We start from the raw sequence: 20384 nt of genomic DNA, 5'->3' as shown, positions 1-20384 counted from the left end.
GGGAAGTGACCTCTTTAAACATAAGTAGATCATTGTCATTATTATTAATAGTGAGCTCAGCAGTTTTTTTGGAAAAACCTTGGTCATGTGCTAACTGTGCATATGGATCTTTGTGCGAAAAAAAAAATCTTGTCCACCCTAAACCACTGCTTAACACTATAAAAATGTTAATGGCCATGATAATTAGAAAAATGTTGAGCGTCTTTGAAGTAATGTCAGCTCATCATTAGGGAATTTCATTTGTAATTATACAAATATACAAAATCACATAACACATTTCAAAAGGGAGAGCAAAAGAGACCATATGACTTCAAAGTCGCTGAGAGTGATGCCATCGCAATTGAAAGCAGTCTGAGTGTGTGTTGAGATGGTTGCAGCTCAACGTTGCATTCGTAGGAAGAATTGACGGAGAATAAGTTGTCTTTCAGCCAAAACTCGGCGTATTTAATTTCCACTGATATGCGGATACATCCTCTCTCATTGCTGTCTTCACAGGCAATCCCACAAAATCAAAGTCATCAAAGTCAAACAAGAAGAAGTAATAAAAGTAGCACTTTAGACAATTAAGTCCCATCCTGCCATCTTGTGGCGAAAAGTTAATATGTCAATAATAACAAGCAATAGGAGCATTATTTCCACATCAACTGAGGACACATTTATGAATACAAAACATTTCCTCCACCATTTCTCTCAACAGTGTACATGTAGCTTAATTTTTTGGCCTATTAAGGCACAACCAATTATATGCCGAACACAACACATTTTTACAAGAGAACAGTATTTGTTCATTTACAGGATCCACTGTACTATAAGCTGCAGGCCTCCACATTGTATTATGGGATATTTACACCAAAAGGCATGCAGCTCATTAGCCTGTAAAAATCCATAAATTAGCTGAATTGGACTATAAATTATAAGAAGCAACTTAGTCTACATCAAAAATTATGGTATAATGCAAACGTAGATCTTCTTTTCCACATGTAAAATAAATTTTTGGATGCAATTAAATTTTTTTTTTTTTAATTTACCATTATTGTTATAATGAATTACATAGAATATAGAGTATCAATAATGATTGATCAAAATCTTTAATCTAGACACATTCAAATTTTAAAATCTTTAAGTACATTACAGCAATAATTTATATTTTACCATTACAATAGGAGCATGATTAAACAATTGAATAATTATATTATGAGTTAAAGAAAAAAGTAATGAATAGAAATACATTAATCCTATAGTTTAAGTAATTATATTTCATGATAATCAAAAACTATTTGCAATATTAGCCAAAATTACTAATTGTTTTAAAAATATTTATATTTTTCTATGTGACATATAAATATGAAATAAAAATGGTAATTTTCTTTCCCATTGTATGAAATTATGTATATCAGTGGCCCCCAACGCTTTTTGCACCACGGACCAGTGTGATGTGAGCTTTTTTGTCACAGACCGGCAATGTGTGGCAGAAAATTACAGTAGATATAAAATAACACGACGGGGCGAAAAACGAACATGACATGCAGGGAAAATGTAACTCACCATACGCTGAATCAACCTTTTTTAATAGCCGTCTCTCCTAAAACCTGACGGCAAATATCCTTGGTCACAGGCATAATGAGTTCTTCCCCAATCGTGAAAGTTTTCTTGGTTATAGTAATACGCGAGGTTGCCGCGAGGTTTGCTGCTCTCAATGCATTCACTTTGTTGCTTGTTTGCTATCTTTTAGCCACATATTATACAGAATGGACTCGGTTGTAGGCGCCGCTGGCTCAGCGGGTACCTTTTTCTCTGTAAAAAACCTGTGCAAAGACGTCTGTTTTTCCAGTCATCTTCGGTAACGTGTGGGCTTATTATTTCCGGGAACAAATCTGATGCGCCTACGTCATTATCGAGGACAAGCGCACATAGATAGCTAATCCGAGCAAAACGACTGGCAGCACATAGCCAACAGCAGCTAATGTTATTGTTTACATTGACTGACGCCAATGCAAACACGCCAGTAATGGCGGCCAACCACCAGAGGGCGACGTACACAAATATCTACTTGGTTTAGTCAATAAAGTAGACAGGCAAATTAAATGTGTCACGAGGCACAGGGCACATAACATATTGGTGAGTAGCTTAATAAAACAACAATATCTTTTCATTGCACCTACATGTGTATGTGTGTTAGAGTAAATGAGCACCTATGAATAGTCATTCATTATTTTAAGATATTTTTTTGTGTCACTTTGCACACGCATGGATAATTTAGCACATTTGTCATCCCAGATGATGCAAATTGAATCTAATGAAGATTTTCTCATTGTAGGATCCAAAGTTTGCCTCTCTCTTTATTAGTATCACTCAAATTCAGAGGGCCGCTAGATCAAAAAGAGAAAACCGGAACATTCAGTATTTCTCACTTGATGAAGCTTTATACCTGCAAGCATGTGTTTGATATATATAACTTCTACAGGCACAAGGCAATGAATTAGAATATTGAAGTTATTTATTTGTGTATTTACTTTTTAGTTCATATTGCACATGTCACAATGCCAGGATAATTAATTACACAATTTCACAAGGTCTTTGGACCTATTATTTTGAAGGCTTGACATTTGACTGGATATGTTATGGTAGTGTTGACTGAGTGAAAAAGCTTGCATTATTGAATATGCCGTCCTGTCAGTTGAACCCTTTTTACATAATTTACTCAGTGCCCTTTGAACACGCGATATGATAAAACAAACAAAAGCAGCCTGAGACATAAGTACATTGCTTGGCCAGCCAACTTCGGGGAATGAATGGCCCACGCTCAGGTTTTTCTGGATGTATGAGAATTGGGATGTTTCAAATAAAAAACTGCTGAAAATCAAATGTTACAAAAACTATGAGACATGCAAATATCAAGGTTCATCTCTAGTTCCTTGGCATCAGATGCTAGATGACGGCAGCAAATGTATTACTTTTCAGCAAATAACCATGCATAAGTTAAAAAAAAAAAAAAAAAAGTAGAAAAGAAATAGCTTTAACGTTGTTGTGAATGTTATGCCAAACTCGTTTTTTTTTTTTTTTTTTTTTTTTTTTTTGGTAATTGTCCCAAATCGCTCCAAAATGATGCATGCACAAATGGCAAATAACAATTGTTAACAAATTGTTAGCATTTAATCAAAGCCACAAGTAAGATCCTGACTGAAATGATTCTCTATTTTTTTATGTAATCGTGAGTTCGGTACAATTTGAAATCACGCCTTCAAATGCTGCCTTTCTTTTCCCCCAGGTATTCCGTGTCCAATAATAATAGCCTGGAGCATTGGGAAGCTCTATTATGAAAATGAAAAGTAAGTGTTTACATGATGGAAAACATTTCATTATCCAGGTAGCATTATTGCTCAAGTCATTTTTCAACATTCTGGGTACAAAAGGTTAAAAAAAAACAAAAAAAAAACACAACAAACAAATCCAGTTTTATTTATATCCAGGATTATTGTGCTTTGGATGAAAAACAAATAAGGCAGTTTTAAGCATACACATATTAAAGCCTGTCAAATACAGGGCCATGTTGTTGTTGGGGGTGTGTAAACTATCATTTTTTGATCTCTTCCTCCATTATTTGTGGATGGATCACAATGAAACTTGGTAGGTATATTCTAGGGATGTACAGTGGTATCAAAAAGTATCTGAACCTTTTGGAATTTCTCACATTTCTGCATAAAATCACCATCAAATATGAGCTGAACTTTATCAAAATCACACAGATGAAAAAACAGTGTTTGCTTGAACTAAAACCACTCATTTATAGGTTTTCATACTTTAATGAGGATATCATGCATATAATGACAGAAGGGGAAAAATAAGTGAACCCTCTGTCTCTGAGACTTAAAGAGCAATTGAAACCAATCTTTACCAAACATTTTAAGTCAGGTGTGTGCCCAATCACTGATGAGTGGTTTAAAGCTGCCCTGCCCACCATAAAACACACACCGGGTAACAATTGTCTTGATGAGAAGCATTGTCTGATGTGCATCATGGCTCGGTCAAAAGATCTGTCTCAAGGATTGTTGATTTGTATAAAGCTGGGAAAGGATACAAAACCATCTCTAAAAGTCTTGATGTTCATCAATCGACAGTCACAAAAGTTGTCTACAAATGGAGAGAGTTTGGTGCTTCTCTCCCAAGGAGTGGTCATCCACCAAAAATGACGCCAAGAGTTCAGTGTAGAACACTCAGAGAGGTAAAAAACGAACCCTAGAGTGTCTGCTAAAGAATTACAGAAATGTGCACACATAAACTATTTGTAAATCAAAAGAATGATGTTCATGGGAGGACTCCACGGAGGAAGCCACGGTTGTCTTAAAAAAACATTGTTGCTTGTTTACTGTTCGCATAAAGGCACTTGGACACTCCACAGAATTCATGCACGCAGCATCATGATTTGGGGCTGTTTTGCTACCTCAGGGCCTGGACAACTTGCAATCATTAATGGAAAAATGAAATGAAAAGTTTATCATGATGTTTTGCAGGAAAACCTGAGGCTATCTGTCAGACAGTTGAAGCGAAAAAGAGGATGGATGCTGCAATAAGACAATAATTCAAAACACAAAAGTAAATCAACTTCAGAATGGTTTCAGAAGAACAAAATACATGTTCTGGAGTGACCAAGTCAAAGTCCAGACTTGAACCCCATTGAATTGCTGTGGCATTAGCTAAAGACAGCGATTAACGCCAGACATCCCAGGAATCTTACTGAACTACAGCAGTTTTATAGAGAAGACTGGGCCAAGTTTAGTCCTGATCGATGTGCCAGACTGATCGGCAGCTACAAGAAGCGCCTTGTTGAAGTTATTGCTGCCAAGGGGGGGGGGGGGGGGGGGGGGGGGCACAAAATATTAAATGTGATGGTTCGCATACTTACAGTATTTCCCCCCTTCTGTCATTGTTTGCATACTATCCTCATTAAAATATGAAAACCTATAAATGTTTGGGTGGTTTTAGTTAAATCAGACACTGTTTTTTCACCTGTGTGATTTTGACAAAGATCAGATCACATTTGATGGTGATTTTATGCAGAAATGTGAGAAATTCCACAAGGTTCAGATACTTTTTCATACCACTGTATAAGCGTCGATCCTCTAAATCATTATGATGATCCTTTGTATCGGAGCTTATTAATTAATTGCAGACGTTTTATTGCCTGTAGGTTAGGAGTTAGCCAGTAGAGGGCATGAACGCCCTTTGTCACAGCCTTCAGCCTGTAGTAGCACATTATTGCATATTTTTTAATTGAACTTTTTTAATCGGAAAGAAAACTTTTTCAATAGAATCCTTGCCAAATACATTGATATGTTGTATTGATAGTAATACCAGTTATTTGACAAAATTAAAATGTCTTGCCTTGAAGTACATTGTGTTTGTCATCTCAAAAGGTGCTGGTTTGGGACGGAGCCAGAAAAATACATTGACTACATTTACCAAGGGCCTGTCATACTTGTTTTACTGGTGAGCATCACTGCTGAACTGTGCTGTACATTTTTTGTGAATGAACATTTGGTAGCATCCCTGGAAAGTTGTAATTAACCTATTGGCTAGCATTAAAAGTAATAATCATCCAAATTAACTGGGTGGGCCTGACAGTGAATGATTCCTGAATTGCAAAGCTATTTTTGACAATGTGGGTAAAGAAGGGCGTCAAATGACCATTTAGAGGATTTTCCATAAAAAATATGTATTTTCTTTTCTAGATAAACTTTGTTTTCCTCTTCAATATCGTCCGAATACTGATGACCAAACTGAGAGCGTCAACCACCTCAGAAACCATACAGTATAGGTAAGTTTTCTTTGGTGTCTTTTCAATTGATCTAAATTCTTCAGTTTCATCCGCCATGAGGTGATGCTTGGAAAGCATCCATTCATTGAGTTTCTAATCGCTGCTTTCAGTTTGAAGAGCTTCCTCTGCAATTATTGGGATTCAATTCAAAAAGATTTCATTAACATTTTTTTGTTTTCCTAGAGAGACCTTTGTAAAAATCCACAAATGCCTATAATGCTCACATTTGACTGCATGTATATTTAGATCGGATCTCGTGTTGCAAGTAGCTCCGGGATACATTATTAATATTAATCATGGTTCATTAGCCAAGATCATTTCACAAGGGGGAATTCAGCTCCATCTGGAAGCGCATTATTTTGATTTAAAGACATGTTAGCAGTTGACTATTTTTAGAAAAGGGACTATCACACTCCATACTGCATTCGCGCTTGGTGCGTAAATACGGTATAATAATGTGTGAATCTGTGTGGGTGTGTTGTTTTAAGATCGTTGATGTATTGTTGAGCACAATTAGCTGAGGAATTGTTCTCCTCCTTTGTGGTACTCCATTGCAGAAAAGCCGTGAAGGCAACACTGGTGCTGCTGCCTCTGCTGGGCATCACCTACATGCTCTTCTTTGTCAACCCAGGGGGGGACGACATCTCGCAGATCGTCTTCGTCTATTTCAACTCCTTCCTGCAGTCTTTCCAAGTAAGTGATGTGGGCTCTGCCGTCCCTGTGTGACTCATGCTGACTCCCTACTGGCTCTTGTTGAAGCTTCCCTTTCCAGGTGTGTGTGTGTGTGTGTGTGTGTGTGTGTGAGTGTGAGTTCTTTTGGCGGAGGAGGACGATGCAAGGAAAGAAGACATCCCGACGCTGTTTTGTGCACTGAGCTGTCACAAATAGGGAGGCCGTGTAGGCAGGAGTGGTGTCCTGTGGCTATTCCCCCCGCTATCTTCAAATATTACACTTAGCAATTGAAATATTGCAAGTCAAACACAATCTGTTATAGGAGTAGGGTTGGGCATCGAGCATCCATGGGACCCGGTTCTAAAACTCCGGTTCTCCTGGAACAGTTCGATTTTTTAAATTTCGATTCCATGTTTCAATGCCCTGACCGCCGAGCGGGAAAAAAATGCTGCCGAAAACCACAAAGAAGCCATAAGAAGCGCGTGTGTGTGTGTATTGCAACTTGATTACAACCGTGGACACGGTGCGGCGGCGCTCAAAAGTTTGGCTTAACTTTACAAAAAACAAAAATGTTCAGTCAGCTCAGTGCAACATTTGCAACACAACTATGTCATGCAAAGGTGGCTGCTCAACCAACTATGCACGACCGGCTTCATGGAATATATCCTAAGTGCCACGTGCAAAGCTAGCTGAGTGCTACGTAGTTGACACGCTGCGCCAGGTAAGCAAAACAATACATTACGTCTGTTTTCTGCTGTCCCAGCGACCCGAACCCAGATTAAGCAGTAGATGATGGATGGATGGAATAGTATGAGAATAAATCCAATTATATATATGGCAGAAAACACTCAGGTGACTTGAAGTTCCGCTCTGAGACCCTCAATTTGGCCAAATTTCAAAATTGTTCAATATGCATGTGTGATACATCATTGGAAAGCTTAAAATTTCAATTTTCTGGGGGAAGAAAAATTTTGAACAGGAGGGAATTTAAAAAAAAAAAAAAAAAAATTAAACAACAAAACCCTAACTGGAGGCGAGAGCATGCGAGAGCAGGATTAAAAACGCCACTATTTTAACGAGATATTATCGTTGTTTCGATCCAAAAACTCCATGTAGCATGTATCACCGAGTGTCAAGACACAGCTGTGAATGGCCATGGTTAGATTTTTTTTTTTTTTTTTTTTATGGGTGAAACATGGTGATATAACAAGGGTCGCGATGCAGAAATCGCAGACAACAAGGAGTGGTTGAGATTTTCTTTTTCATATAGTGTACCCTTTTAAACGTTATTTTGCAGTTTTTCTTTGTTTGGATCGATTATTTATCATTTAACCTATCGGGGAAAATGCGACAGTAACAAAAAAAAAATACAATTAAGCGATAGTTATGAGGTAGATATCCGTGACTTTTTTACAGACCCCAAATTTTTCATTGTGACCTAATTTGTTTAAAAGTTTAAAAAATGCGAGTGAATAATTTTTTTAAGTTTTTTTTTTTTTTTTTTTTAAACTAAATATTAGAAATCAATTAATGATTCTGAGCTAAAAATGACAGACATTTTGAATAATAAATATAATTACTTACCTTCTTTTTATGGCTTGGTCGAAACAAAAGCGGTTGCACGACGTCTGTAAACGGGGGTTTTCAGGGTAAAACGGACAAATTAAAAATAGTTCGGGAGCTTAATGCGCCATTAATCTGCTATGGCAGCATATAGACATATTGTTCTAGCAAACACAACAGTTGCTTTGGCTTAAAATACTGCAGTTTCTTTTAAAGGGGAGTACAAGAGCAGAAACTGCTTTTTCAGCCTTGTCTGTGTTTTCTGCCATATAGAAACGGGCTATGGTTGATATCACTTGTAAATAGAACTAGATGCGAAATGACAGACTCGCTGGCGTTAGTTAACAGCCGCCCTCTTAAAGCAATAGACGCCTCCGTTAAAATCAACAGTATTAAAAGGATTTTTGCTTTGGAATCTGTTGTGTTGCTTATTTAGAAAGAAGCAGCCATATGAAGCATTCGATTACTTTTTTTTTTTAATGAACTCTAAGCAGTGAAAACATAACATCACATCACATCACAACGCATCCTAGACAGAAGCTTTCATCTCTTCTTCTCCGCATTATACACACATACTCCGACAGTGCAACTCACTTGCCGAAATAGTATTGTCACATCATAAATATTGCATGTGTCTGTAAACACAACAGAATCGTTTTTACAAATAAGGAAACCTTATTATTTTGCCTCATCTACATCCAATTATAATCAATAGAAGAATTTATACTAATGCTCCGTTGTAGCTCCCAGCTAAGGTACATGTATGGCAAAAGAATATAAGTAAATGTTTTCTCCGTGAGCTTTTGAAAAATAAACATCTTTGTGAAAGTGCACTCCTGTGGAAAGAAACTTCATCACATTCAAGTTCAAAGACTGATATTTATATACAAGTTAAAATTAACCCTGTGAGAAGTTCATATAATTCATAACTTTCTTATTAATTGTATTAATAATACATAATAATAAAGATAATAAATTTTGAATTCATATAAAAAAAATTAATAAATCGAGAAGTTAAGACATTAATATAAAGTAATAATTTTTTAAAGGGATCCAAGGATAGAAAGACATTTAGTTCTTAGAACATAAATGATATTACGAGTTATACTAATTTGATATTAAAACCCCTCTTAATGTTTTCGGTTTAATAAAATTTGTAAAATTATTTTAACTAGTAGGTCGCCATTATTGTTGTTGACGTCGCAGCGCGGTGACGTCACATGTCGTGTAGATGGCATCAGTAGTTCACAGCGGTTTGATTTTTTTGCATCACCTTACCAAATTTTTGTCACGTAAATGCGCTGTCCACGTCGTCGATGATCAGCCTGCCTATGTCTCAGTTCATTCCCGAGAGTCCGGAAGCTTGCTTAAGAACGAATGAATACATGTTTTAAACTTACTCTGATTGCTGGCTATTCGCATCATTTTCTGCCCAACAGATTGCCCCAAAAGGTAATAATGACGCGTTATTTTGCACATTGAGATCTAAAAGGACTGTCGTGTACTTTAAGCACGTGAGACACATTGTGAGCAAACGTAATTCTCTTTTCCACTCCGCACTGGCGCTGCAATAAGGGAGCGTTCAAGACCACACACTTTTGGCAACAATCAGGAAACACGACAATGACGATGTTATTTTTTCTTCTTCGATGGTTTGTGTATTGTTTATCGATCAATTAGCTGCAAAAGTAACTCAAGTCCTCAGATGAAAAGCAACAAATGGTTGGCGAATGCGGAAGCGATGGTTGACCACAGATTAGACAACAAATGCAGAGGGGTCGCATACAATGGTTTATTGAACACACACAAAAAACACGCGATCGCGAAACGGTAGACAGCAAAAAAAAAAAAAAAAAACAGAGGGAAAACCGCAGTGAGAAGCCGTAAAAGTGAGGTGAAAAAAAATAGTGAACTTAAATAACTGCACATGGTAGAGGATTCAAATAACCAGGGCAGCAGGAATATGAAAAAACCCTGGCAAGTCGCTTATTAACCGGGAAGCAAGCTTCCGGACTCTCAGGAGCAACATCTTATAAACAGAACAGGATGATCATTGACGACGTGGACAGCACCTTTACGTACAAAAATAAGGTAAGGTGATGCAAAAAAAAAAAAAATCAAGCCGCTGTGTGGATACTATCAATTTCCATAATAATATTGGAATAAGTTGGATCACTTAATAGTTTGCCGTGAAGATCTGCAAACATTTTTTGAAATCAAACACTCTCCTTCTCCGTCACTAGAGCAGGAGAGTACTAGCTGTCACTAGCCAATTTGACACATGTAAGCGACTTCTCTCATTTTGCTTTTGCTGCTCGTTTTGTGAAATATCGAGAGGGCTATCCTTGTCATTAATATTACGTTCGGGCAGAAGGGCAGAACTTACGACTTACGACATGTCTACGTAGTTCACGAGTGACACTGTGGAAGCCCGGCAGCGAGCCCGTGTGACGTCACCGCGCTGCGATGTCAACAACAATAATGGCGACCTACTGGTTAATTTTTTGGCTTAAAATTTTACAAATTTTATTAAAATGAAAACATTAAGAGGAGTTTTAATATCAAATTGTTGTAACTCGTACTAACATTTATCTTTTAAGAACTACATGTCTTTTATCTAAGGTTCCCTTTAAACTATAGATTTTTTTAGCCTTGCTTTGTTGTTTTGACACTGCCTCAAAAGTATCTGAATCGAGAACCGTTCGGAACCGGAATCAAAACATGGAACCGGAATCGGAACCGGAATCGTTCAATTTCAAACGATGTCCAACCCTGTATAGGAGGCTTTTGACCTATTTCTATTTGTTTATTCTGAGTAGAATATAAGTAACAAACCTTTTGGAATTCATTTATTAGTGAATAACAAAGCACTACATAACTTCTAGTAACTACTTTTCAAGCTAATGGTAAATGTATGCATAAACTGACTATTAAATTTTTCCTAAATTAACAATGTATATAAACTAATACGACATAAACATTTGTTTTCCTAGTTTTATTGAAATGATCAAAAATCACAAGGCAGAGTAGAAAAAGTAGGCGAACCATTTGTTTTAATGATAGATTAACGTTCCTTTGGCAGCAAGAACCTCAACCAAATGTTTCCTGTTGGTCATCACTATTATGTTTTTTAAAACAAAGATTTGGCATTGAAAGATAAGTCCTCTGGACACTTATGTGACATTAGGGTCTCCAGCATGTGCACCATGTAATTGGCTTTCATTTTGTGAAGAGCAAAAATGTGTCATTAGTTGGTGTCGTCTAATAATGCTGTGATTATACAGGATGGCGCTGATATATGTTTTTCCACAGGGCTTCTTTGTGTCTGTCTTCTACTGTTTCCTTAACGGAGAGGTGAGTATCACGCCATCTGTCATTCATTTGTAAGACCGAGTTGAAAGTGTTTGGAAAAATCCTTGTTGTAAAATTTTTTTGTTGATCTAGTCGTGTGTGAATAACTTTCATTCACAAAAACACCAACATGCACTAACGTTCTGGTGCTTCATGCATTTTTTTGAGGTTATTTAATACAATTAAACCCTGATTGGGTTGCGTCTCTTTGCTTTTACAAGACTGACGCCACTACTCAAATGCTTGCTAATCAGTGAAAAGTGGAGAGAGGTGAATAGTCCGCGATCTTGTATGTCTATTGTGACATATCTAAATTCACGGCAGTTGTTGTGTGATAACTAATAAGCATATTGTAAAGGCTAATGTGTTTACATTTATTCTTTACTTTACTTGGGGATAAATGGCCCAAAATTAACTAGTCGCCAGCCAATCACAGGGCACAAAGAGACAAACAACCATTGGCGCTCACACCCATTCCTTTTCTAAGCATTCACCCAGCCTAATATGCATGTTTTTGTGATGCGAGAGGAGACCACTAACCTGGCACGCCGGATTGATTGCTACGAATATATTCCATAAAATCAATTTGGGAAAGATCCAGCCATAAACTTTTAAAAAGAAAGAAGTCGACAATTATACAGTGCTGGCCAAAAGTATTGGCACCCCTGCAATTCTGTCAGATAATGCTCAATTTCTCCCAGAAAATGACTGCAATCACAAATGCTTTGGTAATATAATATCATCATTTATTTTGCTTGCAATGAAAAAACACAAAAGAGAATGAAAAAAAAAAAGAATTAAATCACTATCATTTTACACAAAACTCCAATAATGGGCCGGACAAAAGTATTGGCACCCTCAGCCTAATACTTGGTAGCACAACCTTTAGATGAAATAACTGCGAACAACCGCTTCGGGTATCCATCAATGAGTTTCTTACAATGATCTGCTTAAATTTTAGACCATTCTTCTTTGCCCAACTACTCCAGGTCTCTGAGATTTGAAGGGTGCTGTTATATTTGTGATGCCGAAGAAACACACACGTTTGCTTCCAACAACAACTTTACTTAGACTAACTTGCTTCCGCATTCCCAATAACCACAACACCTCCGATGGCTCCCCCCAAAGGCACCGGAACCCAACTACATCAACATACATGCAATAACTACATTGTGAACATCATATTTTCCCCTTCTTCCCTTGAGAAAACAACAAAATCACAACCCTTTAACCGTAACATGAAATGCACCCCCCCCCCCCCTTCACCCAAAATCTCTCATGTCCCGATAACATAATCGCTATGCCAGACCGGCGGGGCCCTTGTTCTCTGAGGACGAGTCGGCTGGCGGGCCGGCCCTGTCTGTGCAGCAGGGAGAGTCCCCTCCTGCAGGTTTCCTGGACGCTGCCTCCAATTAAGGGATGCGGCCCGGGAGAACGTTGAAGGGGTGACTGTGGGGGGTGAGACTCTGTGCAGCCGGTTTGAGTGCCAACGAGTCCCATTCTCCAGACGGTATGTGACCGGACCCAATTGCGCTGACACCCGAACAGGTTCAGACCAGTATGACTTCAGCTTGTTTTGACGGTGTGCTTACCTGATCCTGACCCAGTCACCAACCGAGAATGCCGGGGTCTGGGCATGATGAGTGATATCAAACCTCCCCTTCATGCGGGCTTGTGCACTTTGGACATGGGCCCTGACTTCTTGATGCTCCTGATCCTCCTGTATACGTGTAGTCACAGCTCTCAGACGGTCCAACGGTTGCTTCAGCTCTCGCCCTATCATCAGCAGCGCAGGTGACACTCCCGTGGTGCAGTGTCGCGATGCTCGGATAGTCAGGAGGGTGCGATTTAGAGCAGCATTAAACGATTGCCCGTCTTCTAGGCAAGCTCGAATGCCCTCTTTCAATGTTTTGTTCAGTCTTTCTACCCCCCGTTAACCTCCGGGTGATACAGCGCTGGCCTGATATGCTTGAAGGACCGCTGTGCCAAGAACTCCTGGAACTCCAACGACGTGAATTGAGTCCCGTTGTCCGAGGTGATGGCAGCGGGGAGGCCCCAACGCCCAAAAAGCACATCCAGACTGTTGATGATAGCGTGCGTGGTGACGGAGGACAACTGCACCACTTCGGGCCACTTAGAATGTAGGTCATGCACCACAAGCAGGTAGTGTGCATGAGCAGGTGCCCCATGCAGCTCCCCACAAAGGTCAATCTGAATATGGTCCCATGGTGCTGATGGCCATGGTGCTGGGTTAAGAGGTGCCGTGGCAGGCTTGCCTGTCTTACCACTCAGGAGACAGCATGAGCAGTTCCGTACCAGGTCCTCCACATCAGTGTCGATTTGAGGCCACCACACGGTGTCACGGCAACGTTGTTTCACCTTGACCACCCACAGGTGGCCCTCATGCGCCATATGCAGTACTCGGGCCCTTAGTCTCTGTGGAACAATGGTGCGGTGACCACGGGCAAGGCAGACTTCTCCCCAGCACGAAAGTTCATCCCTGACCCGGTAAAAGGGTAACAGCTGGTCGTCTATCTTACCCGGCCATCCATCCTGAATGAACTGGCGGAGGGTCACGAGGGTATCGTCCTCAGCCGACGCCTGCTGCAGTTCTGCCAGTGTGACCACCGTGCTGAGAGGCCCGTGCAACACATGGACCCAGTCCTCCTCGCACTCCACCTCAGGTGTTTGATCAGTCGTTGCCCTCGTGATTGAGACTGCCCTGGAGAGGAGGTCGGCTACTTTATTTGCCCGTCCAGGCATAAACACCAGGTCGAAGTTGTACTGGTTCAGCCTGTCTGACCACCTCAGCAGTCTCATTGGCTTATGACCTGAGCCTTTTGTCGCCAACAATGCCGTCAGTGCTTGGTGGTCTGTGCGGATTGTGAACTTCCTGCCATACAGAAAAACATGCCAGCGCTTGCATGCCCAGAAACAGGCTAGAGCTTCCCTTTCTCCCACTGAGTACTTCTGCTCAGTCGGGCTGAGGGCTCTGGAGGCAAAGGCTACAGGACGCTTAACCCCTCCATGGACCTGCGAGAGAACAGCACCAAGCGCCACTCCAGATGCGTCACAGGTGACCAAAGTGAGCGCAGTCAGGCTCAAGTGCGTCAAAGTAGGAGGGGACGTAAGCTGCTGCTTGATTGTTTGTACAGCCTCACGGCAGGCTGGGGTCCAGTGCCACGCGGCATCTTTCCTCAGCAGCTGACGCAGAGGGGCCATTGACTCAGAGAAATGAGGCAGGAACCGCAGGTAGTAGGTTGCCATTCCCAGAAAGGACGCGAGCTGGGAGGGTGACTGCGGGTCTGGCAGCGAGAGCACCGCATCTGTGTGCGACATAATTGGAGCGATGTCGTCTTTGGACAACCTGAATCCCAAGAACTCCACCTCAGCCACACCGAAAGTACACTTATCGGGGTTCAAGGTGATGCCGTGCTGTCTAAACCTCTCAAAAACCTGCCGAAGGCGGGTGTCATGAAGCTCTCTTGATGGGGCATGCACCACTACGTCATCCAAGTAGATGGACACCCCGTGAATGCCAGCCAGGATGACAGACATTATTTTCTGGAAGCAGCTGGGAGCCGACGACAGCCCAAATGCCATCCGTTTGTACCTGAAGACCCCCACGTGGGTTACAAACGCCGTGAGGTCCATGCTGGCTGGTGCTAGAGGGACTTGAAGATATCCATTTCGCAAGTCCATCTTACTGAAAACTGCAGAGCCATGAAAATGGCTGGTCAGTTCTTCGGCCGTGGGCAGAGGGTATTTGTCCGGGATAATGACTTTGTTGACGTCCGTCAGGTCAACACAAAGACGCAATCCGCCCCCTCTTTTTTTCGCAATCACTAAGTTTGACACCCATGGTGAAGCATTGACAGGCTCAATGACGTCCTCCTTCACCAAGCGGTGTAACTCCACCTCCACTGAGTCCCGAAGAGCCAATGGAATGCGACGCAGCGGCTGTATAACTGGACGCACAGACGGATCAACGGTTGGTTGGTGCACAAACCCGGACATGTGGCCCAGTCCTATGAACAGCTCCGGGTAGCAGTCAGTCCAGGAGGAGGCGACGTTCAGGATCTGCACGCCTTTTCCGTCAGTCATGGTGAAGCCCAATGCGAGCAGCAGGTCTAGGCCCATGATGTTCGCTCCCCTCCGCGTGATGTGGAATTCAGCAGCAGGAACACTGTGCACGTCGTACCTGACAGGAAGGCGCGCTACGCCCATGATGGAGATTGGAGAATGGCCAAAGCCCGACAGAGGCAAAGTCGCCCTTTTTAACGGCACATGACTAAACAGACGATCATACGTGTATTTGTTGAGAATTGACACTTTAGCTGCTGTATCCACAAGCAACGTGACAGGCGTGCCCCCCACGTTGCATGTACAATGTCTGAACGATGCCTGCCTGCTATGAACAGCATTAATGGGAACAGCTGCTGTATTTTGGCGTGCTGGAGAGGAGTGGCAGCAACGAGCAAAATGGTTCAGTTTATTGCAATTACGGCATCGTTTGCCCTGTGCGGGGCAGGCATTATCCCTAGACGTGTGCTTGGATGATCCACAATTAGTGCAACACGCAGGCGCAGCCCCCTTTGGTGCCCGATCCACCCTTTGCACCTCCAGGCTGCACCCCACCGCGCCAGCATACTCTGTCGCTTGGACGGGCGCGTCTGATGACGTCACCGGCTCGTGGATTTCGCGGCTAAACAGGCGGGCTTCCGACAACGCCGCCTCCAACTGCCTTCCGAGTGCGAGCGCGACAGCGAGCGTCATCGAGTCAGGTTCCAACAACAGCCTCTCCCTCAGCTGACAGCAGAGTTTTTTCTCTATTAGCTGATCCACAATAAGTCCATCCTCCAAGCCGCTGAAATCGCAGTGTCTTGCCAGCTCACGCAGAGCCGCGACGTACTGCGCAACCAACTCGCCCGCCTTATGAGCCCTCCGCCGGAACTCAAAGCGATACATACGCCGGCTCCGTCCCGAACAAAAATGTGTTCGTAAGCCAGCTATGGCCGTGGCATACTTGTCATCCACTAACGGAAACGTTGCGAAGATGCGTTGCCCCTCCTGCCCGAGGCAATGCCGCAGCAGCGCGCACTTTCTCGCATCTTCCAACCCTGCGTGACCCAAAGCCAGCAGGTAGTCCTCAAAAGACGCCAGCCACCTATCCCAAGGAACAGCCGGCTCCCCCGGGAAGGGGAGAAGAGGTGGAGGCGGTGGCAAAGCAAAATCAGCCATCCTCGTCTGCCAAATGTTATATTTGTGATGCCGAAGAAACACACACGTTTGCTTCCAACAACAACTTTACTTAGACTAACTTGCTTCCGCATTCCCAATAACCACAACACCTCCGATGGCTCCCCCCAAAGGCACCGGAACCCAACTACATCAACATACATGCAATAACTACATTGTGAACATCACAGGTGCTTTCTCCAAACTGCCATTTTCAGATCTCTCCACAGGTGTTCTATGGGATTCAATTCTGGACTCATTTTCTAGTGTTTTTGAAGTGTCTTTTGGATCATTGTCCTGCTGGAAGGCCTGTGACCTCTCAGGGAGACCCATCTTTTTTTCACTCTGGGCCCTACATTATGCTGCAAAATTTGTTATTAGTTTTCAGACTTCATAATGCCATGCACACGGTCCAGCAGTCCAGTGCCAGAGGTGGCAAAGCAACCCCAAAACATCAGTGAACATCCGCCATGTTTGACTGTGGGGACCTTGCTCTTATCTTTGAAGGCCTAGGTTTTTTTCTTGTAAACTCTATGATGATACCTTTTCCCAAAAAGCTGTACTTTTGTCTCATCTGACCATTGAACATTATTCCAAAACATTTTTGGCTTTTTCAGGTAGGTTTTGGCAAACTCCAGCCTGGCTTTTTTATATGTCTCTGGGTCGGAAGTGGAGTCTTCCTGGGTATCCTACCATAGAGTCCATTTTCATTCAAGGACTGATGGATAGTACGGGTTGACATTGTTGTACTCTCAGACTGCAGGACAGTTTGAAATTGTTTGGATGTTAGTCGAGGTTCTTTATCCACCATCCGCACAATCTTTCATTGAAATCTCTTGTCAATTTTTCTTTTGTGGCTTTACACTCACTGATGACACTGCACACGGTAGACACAGGAACATTCAAGCCTCTGGAGATGGAATTATAGCCTTGAATTTCCTCAAAATTTTGCTTCTCAAGTCCTCAGACAGTTCTTTGATCTTCTTTCTTTTCTCTATGCTCAATGTGGTACACGCAAGGACACAGGATAGAGGTTCAGTCAACCTTAATCCATTGTAAGTATGGTTTAGTTATTGCCACCACCTGTTATGTGCCATGGGTATGTAACAGTTGCTGTTAATTACACAAATTAGAGATGCATCACATGATTTTTCAAAGGGTGCCAATACTTTTAGTCCAGCCCATTTTTTTCCCCATTCTCTTTTGTGTTTTTTCTTTGTAAGCAAAATAAATGAAGATATTACTATTAGAGCATTTGTAATTGGAATCATTTTCTGGTAGAACTTAAGCATTATATGAATTGCCAATACTTTTGGCCAGCACTCTATACATATCTACTTGTAATATAGTTATAATATACAGCTGCTTCTCGCAACACTTGCAAAAACATTGTTTCCTCCCATATTTATTCACTTTCTTTGCTCCTCTATTAATTAGGAAAATAAGTTTATTTCAGACAAAACGACCTACCTACAAAAAACGGTTTGCATTCTGCCATAGAATTTAAACAGATACCGTATTTTTCGGACTATAAGTTGCACCTGAGTATAAGTCGCACCAGCCGTAAAAATGACCAACGAAGAGGAAAAAAACATATATAAGTCGCACCGGAGTATAAGTCGCATTTTTGGGGGAAATTTACTTGATAAAATCCAACACATAGAACAGATATGTCATCTTGAAAGGCAATTCAATATAAAAATACAATCGAGAACAACATGCTTGCTGACTAAGTGTACAGTAAGATGTTACATGATGCATGAACAACAAAATGGGAATATACTGTCCTCACCAGGACGCTACGGCTCGGTCCTGGTTATACAGCGAACTAAAATCCCAAATCACGATGCTGGACGTCCGTAAAATTTGCTGAATCAATTTCGTCCTCGATACCCAACAAGTTCTTATCAATGTAAATAAATGATAATTAGGTGCTATGACAGCAATGACACAAACGGTTAGCATGCATTCGCTAACATTAGCACACCGTTCAAACAACCACGCAACTGGCTCTAAGTGTCCAATCGTGGGTGGAAAACACACAACAACAGAAAAAATGACACACACAGGCGTTGCCTCTGTAGAGATATTTTACAAGCATAAACAATGAACGTAGGTTCGCAGCCGTGTCTCTCTCTTGCCCACTCGCTCAGAGACGCTGCGTAGTTGTCCGTCGTCTTCTGCTGTGTGAGCGCTCTTCTTCACGTAAAGTGCGAGTGTGCCCCCACTTGGGCGTGAAAGCGCCACAAACTAAAAGCATGCATTTCAATATAAAAAAAAGTCAATAATACAACTGAACACACATTGCCAAAGGCAGAACGCGAACGTGGCCATAGCTATTAAGAGTTATTCAGATAACTATAGCATAAAGAACATGCTAACAAGTTTACCAAACCATCAGTGTCACTCCAAAACACCAAAATAACATGTGAAATGATATCATAATGTGTTAATTATTTTACACATAAGTCGCACCCCCAGCCAAACTAATGAAAAAAACTGCGACTTATAGTCCGAAAAATACGGTAGTCGCGTCCTGATCATGTCTGCAGCTCCCACCTCTTTGATTAGCTCGCCATCAGAAGGCAACCATTGCACATTAAGCCAAAGTAGGACGTGCGGTTTGCGGAAGAGCAATAACATAATTTTTCTTGACGTTTTATACTCTTCTTTTAAAGAGGAAATTAAGTGTATTATTGAGTAAAATTTCAGAAATTGAACTACAGGTGTCCCCGGATTATGAACGAGTTCCGTTCATCCGCTGCCGAAGTAACCCGAATTTCCGCATAAATTGGAATGAACCATTTTGTACCTTTAAAGACCCCCTAGATCACAAAATAACTATCCAAAAACATGTATTATACATCATTGTACTGTCCTCGCCAAGACGGACCTAGACAGCGAGCTGTAATCCTTCCCCTCTCTCACTCAGCTGCACGACTTCTTTGTGGGAGCAAATCCGCTCTTCTTCATGTGTGTACAAATACATTCTTCTTCGTGTGTACATGTGCTCTTATTGGCGTGGGGAAGTAGTACCTGCTCTACGCTTCCTGCGCCAAAATAAAAGCATGCATAACAAAACAACTCAACATTATAATCAAACACACATTTTGCCAAAGGGCAGAACAGTCATATTATTAAAACAAAGTAAAAAAAAATAAGATACTGTGAGATATAATAAGGTTATGTATATGCAACCCCCCCCCCCCCAAAAAAAAACAACAACAACAACAGGAGACAAAATGGCGGTCAAGAAAGTCGAAATCACGTAAGTCGGGAACTCCCTGTATCTATAAGAACCACTTTGCACTCTGGCATTGCATTCAAACAGATAGTTGCTTCCTGGTCAATTCTGCAGCTCCTGCTTCTTTCTTCGGATTGGCTCGAAGACTTGGTGACTGGGAATATGGTTGAACAGTTGAGGTTTGCAAGACGGTTCTGTTTCATGAACAGTGTTGGGAATAACGCCGTTATAAATAACGCCGTTACATAACGGCGTTATTTTTTCAGTAACGGGTTAATCTAACTAATTATTTTTTCCGCCTTTACATCGCCATTACCGTTACTGACGGTCAAAAGCGGTGCGTTACTTACTTTGAATAAATTCAAGAAACTAACAGCTGTAGCGAGTCTACTCTGCTCAGTTTGTCATCCAAGACTTGGGGTGCGTTCAGGTTCATGGCAATGAAAATAGTAAACACACATAGCCTACCTTTGCAAGAACGATGGAGTTGCCGTTTGATAC

General features: G+C 41.5%; 1 protein-coding gene across 1 annotated transcript in view; it reads left to right on the top strand.

Moving 5' to 3' along the window:
• Nucleotides 1-20384, top strand: part of LOC130929497 (corticotropin-releasing factor receptor 2) — a 114676-nt gene that overhangs the window by 81565 nt on the left and 12727 nt on the right. The window contains exons 7-11 of the mRNA XM_057856653.1: nt 3269-3329; nt 5415-5487; nt 5730-5815; nt 6373-6508; nt 11363-11404. Of these exons, the coding sequence (XP_057712636.1) occupies nt 3269-3329; nt 5415-5487; nt 5730-5815; nt 6373-6508; nt 11363-11404 (398 nt within the window). The remainder of the gene's footprint in view (nt 1-3268; nt 3330-5414; nt 5488-5729; nt 5816-6372; nt 6509-11362; nt 11405-20384) is intronic.

The sequence above is a fragment of the Corythoichthys intestinalis genome, chromosome 14, assembly GCF_030265065.1.
Source record: "Corythoichthys intestinalis isolate RoL2023-P3 chromosome 14, ASM3026506v1, whole genome shotgun sequence".
NCBI classification, from domain to species: domain Eukaryota; kingdom Metazoa; phylum Chordata; class Actinopteri; order Syngnathiformes; family Syngnathidae; genus Corythoichthys; species Corythoichthys intestinalis.
This window is presented reverse-complemented; position numbering and strand designations above follow the sequence as displayed.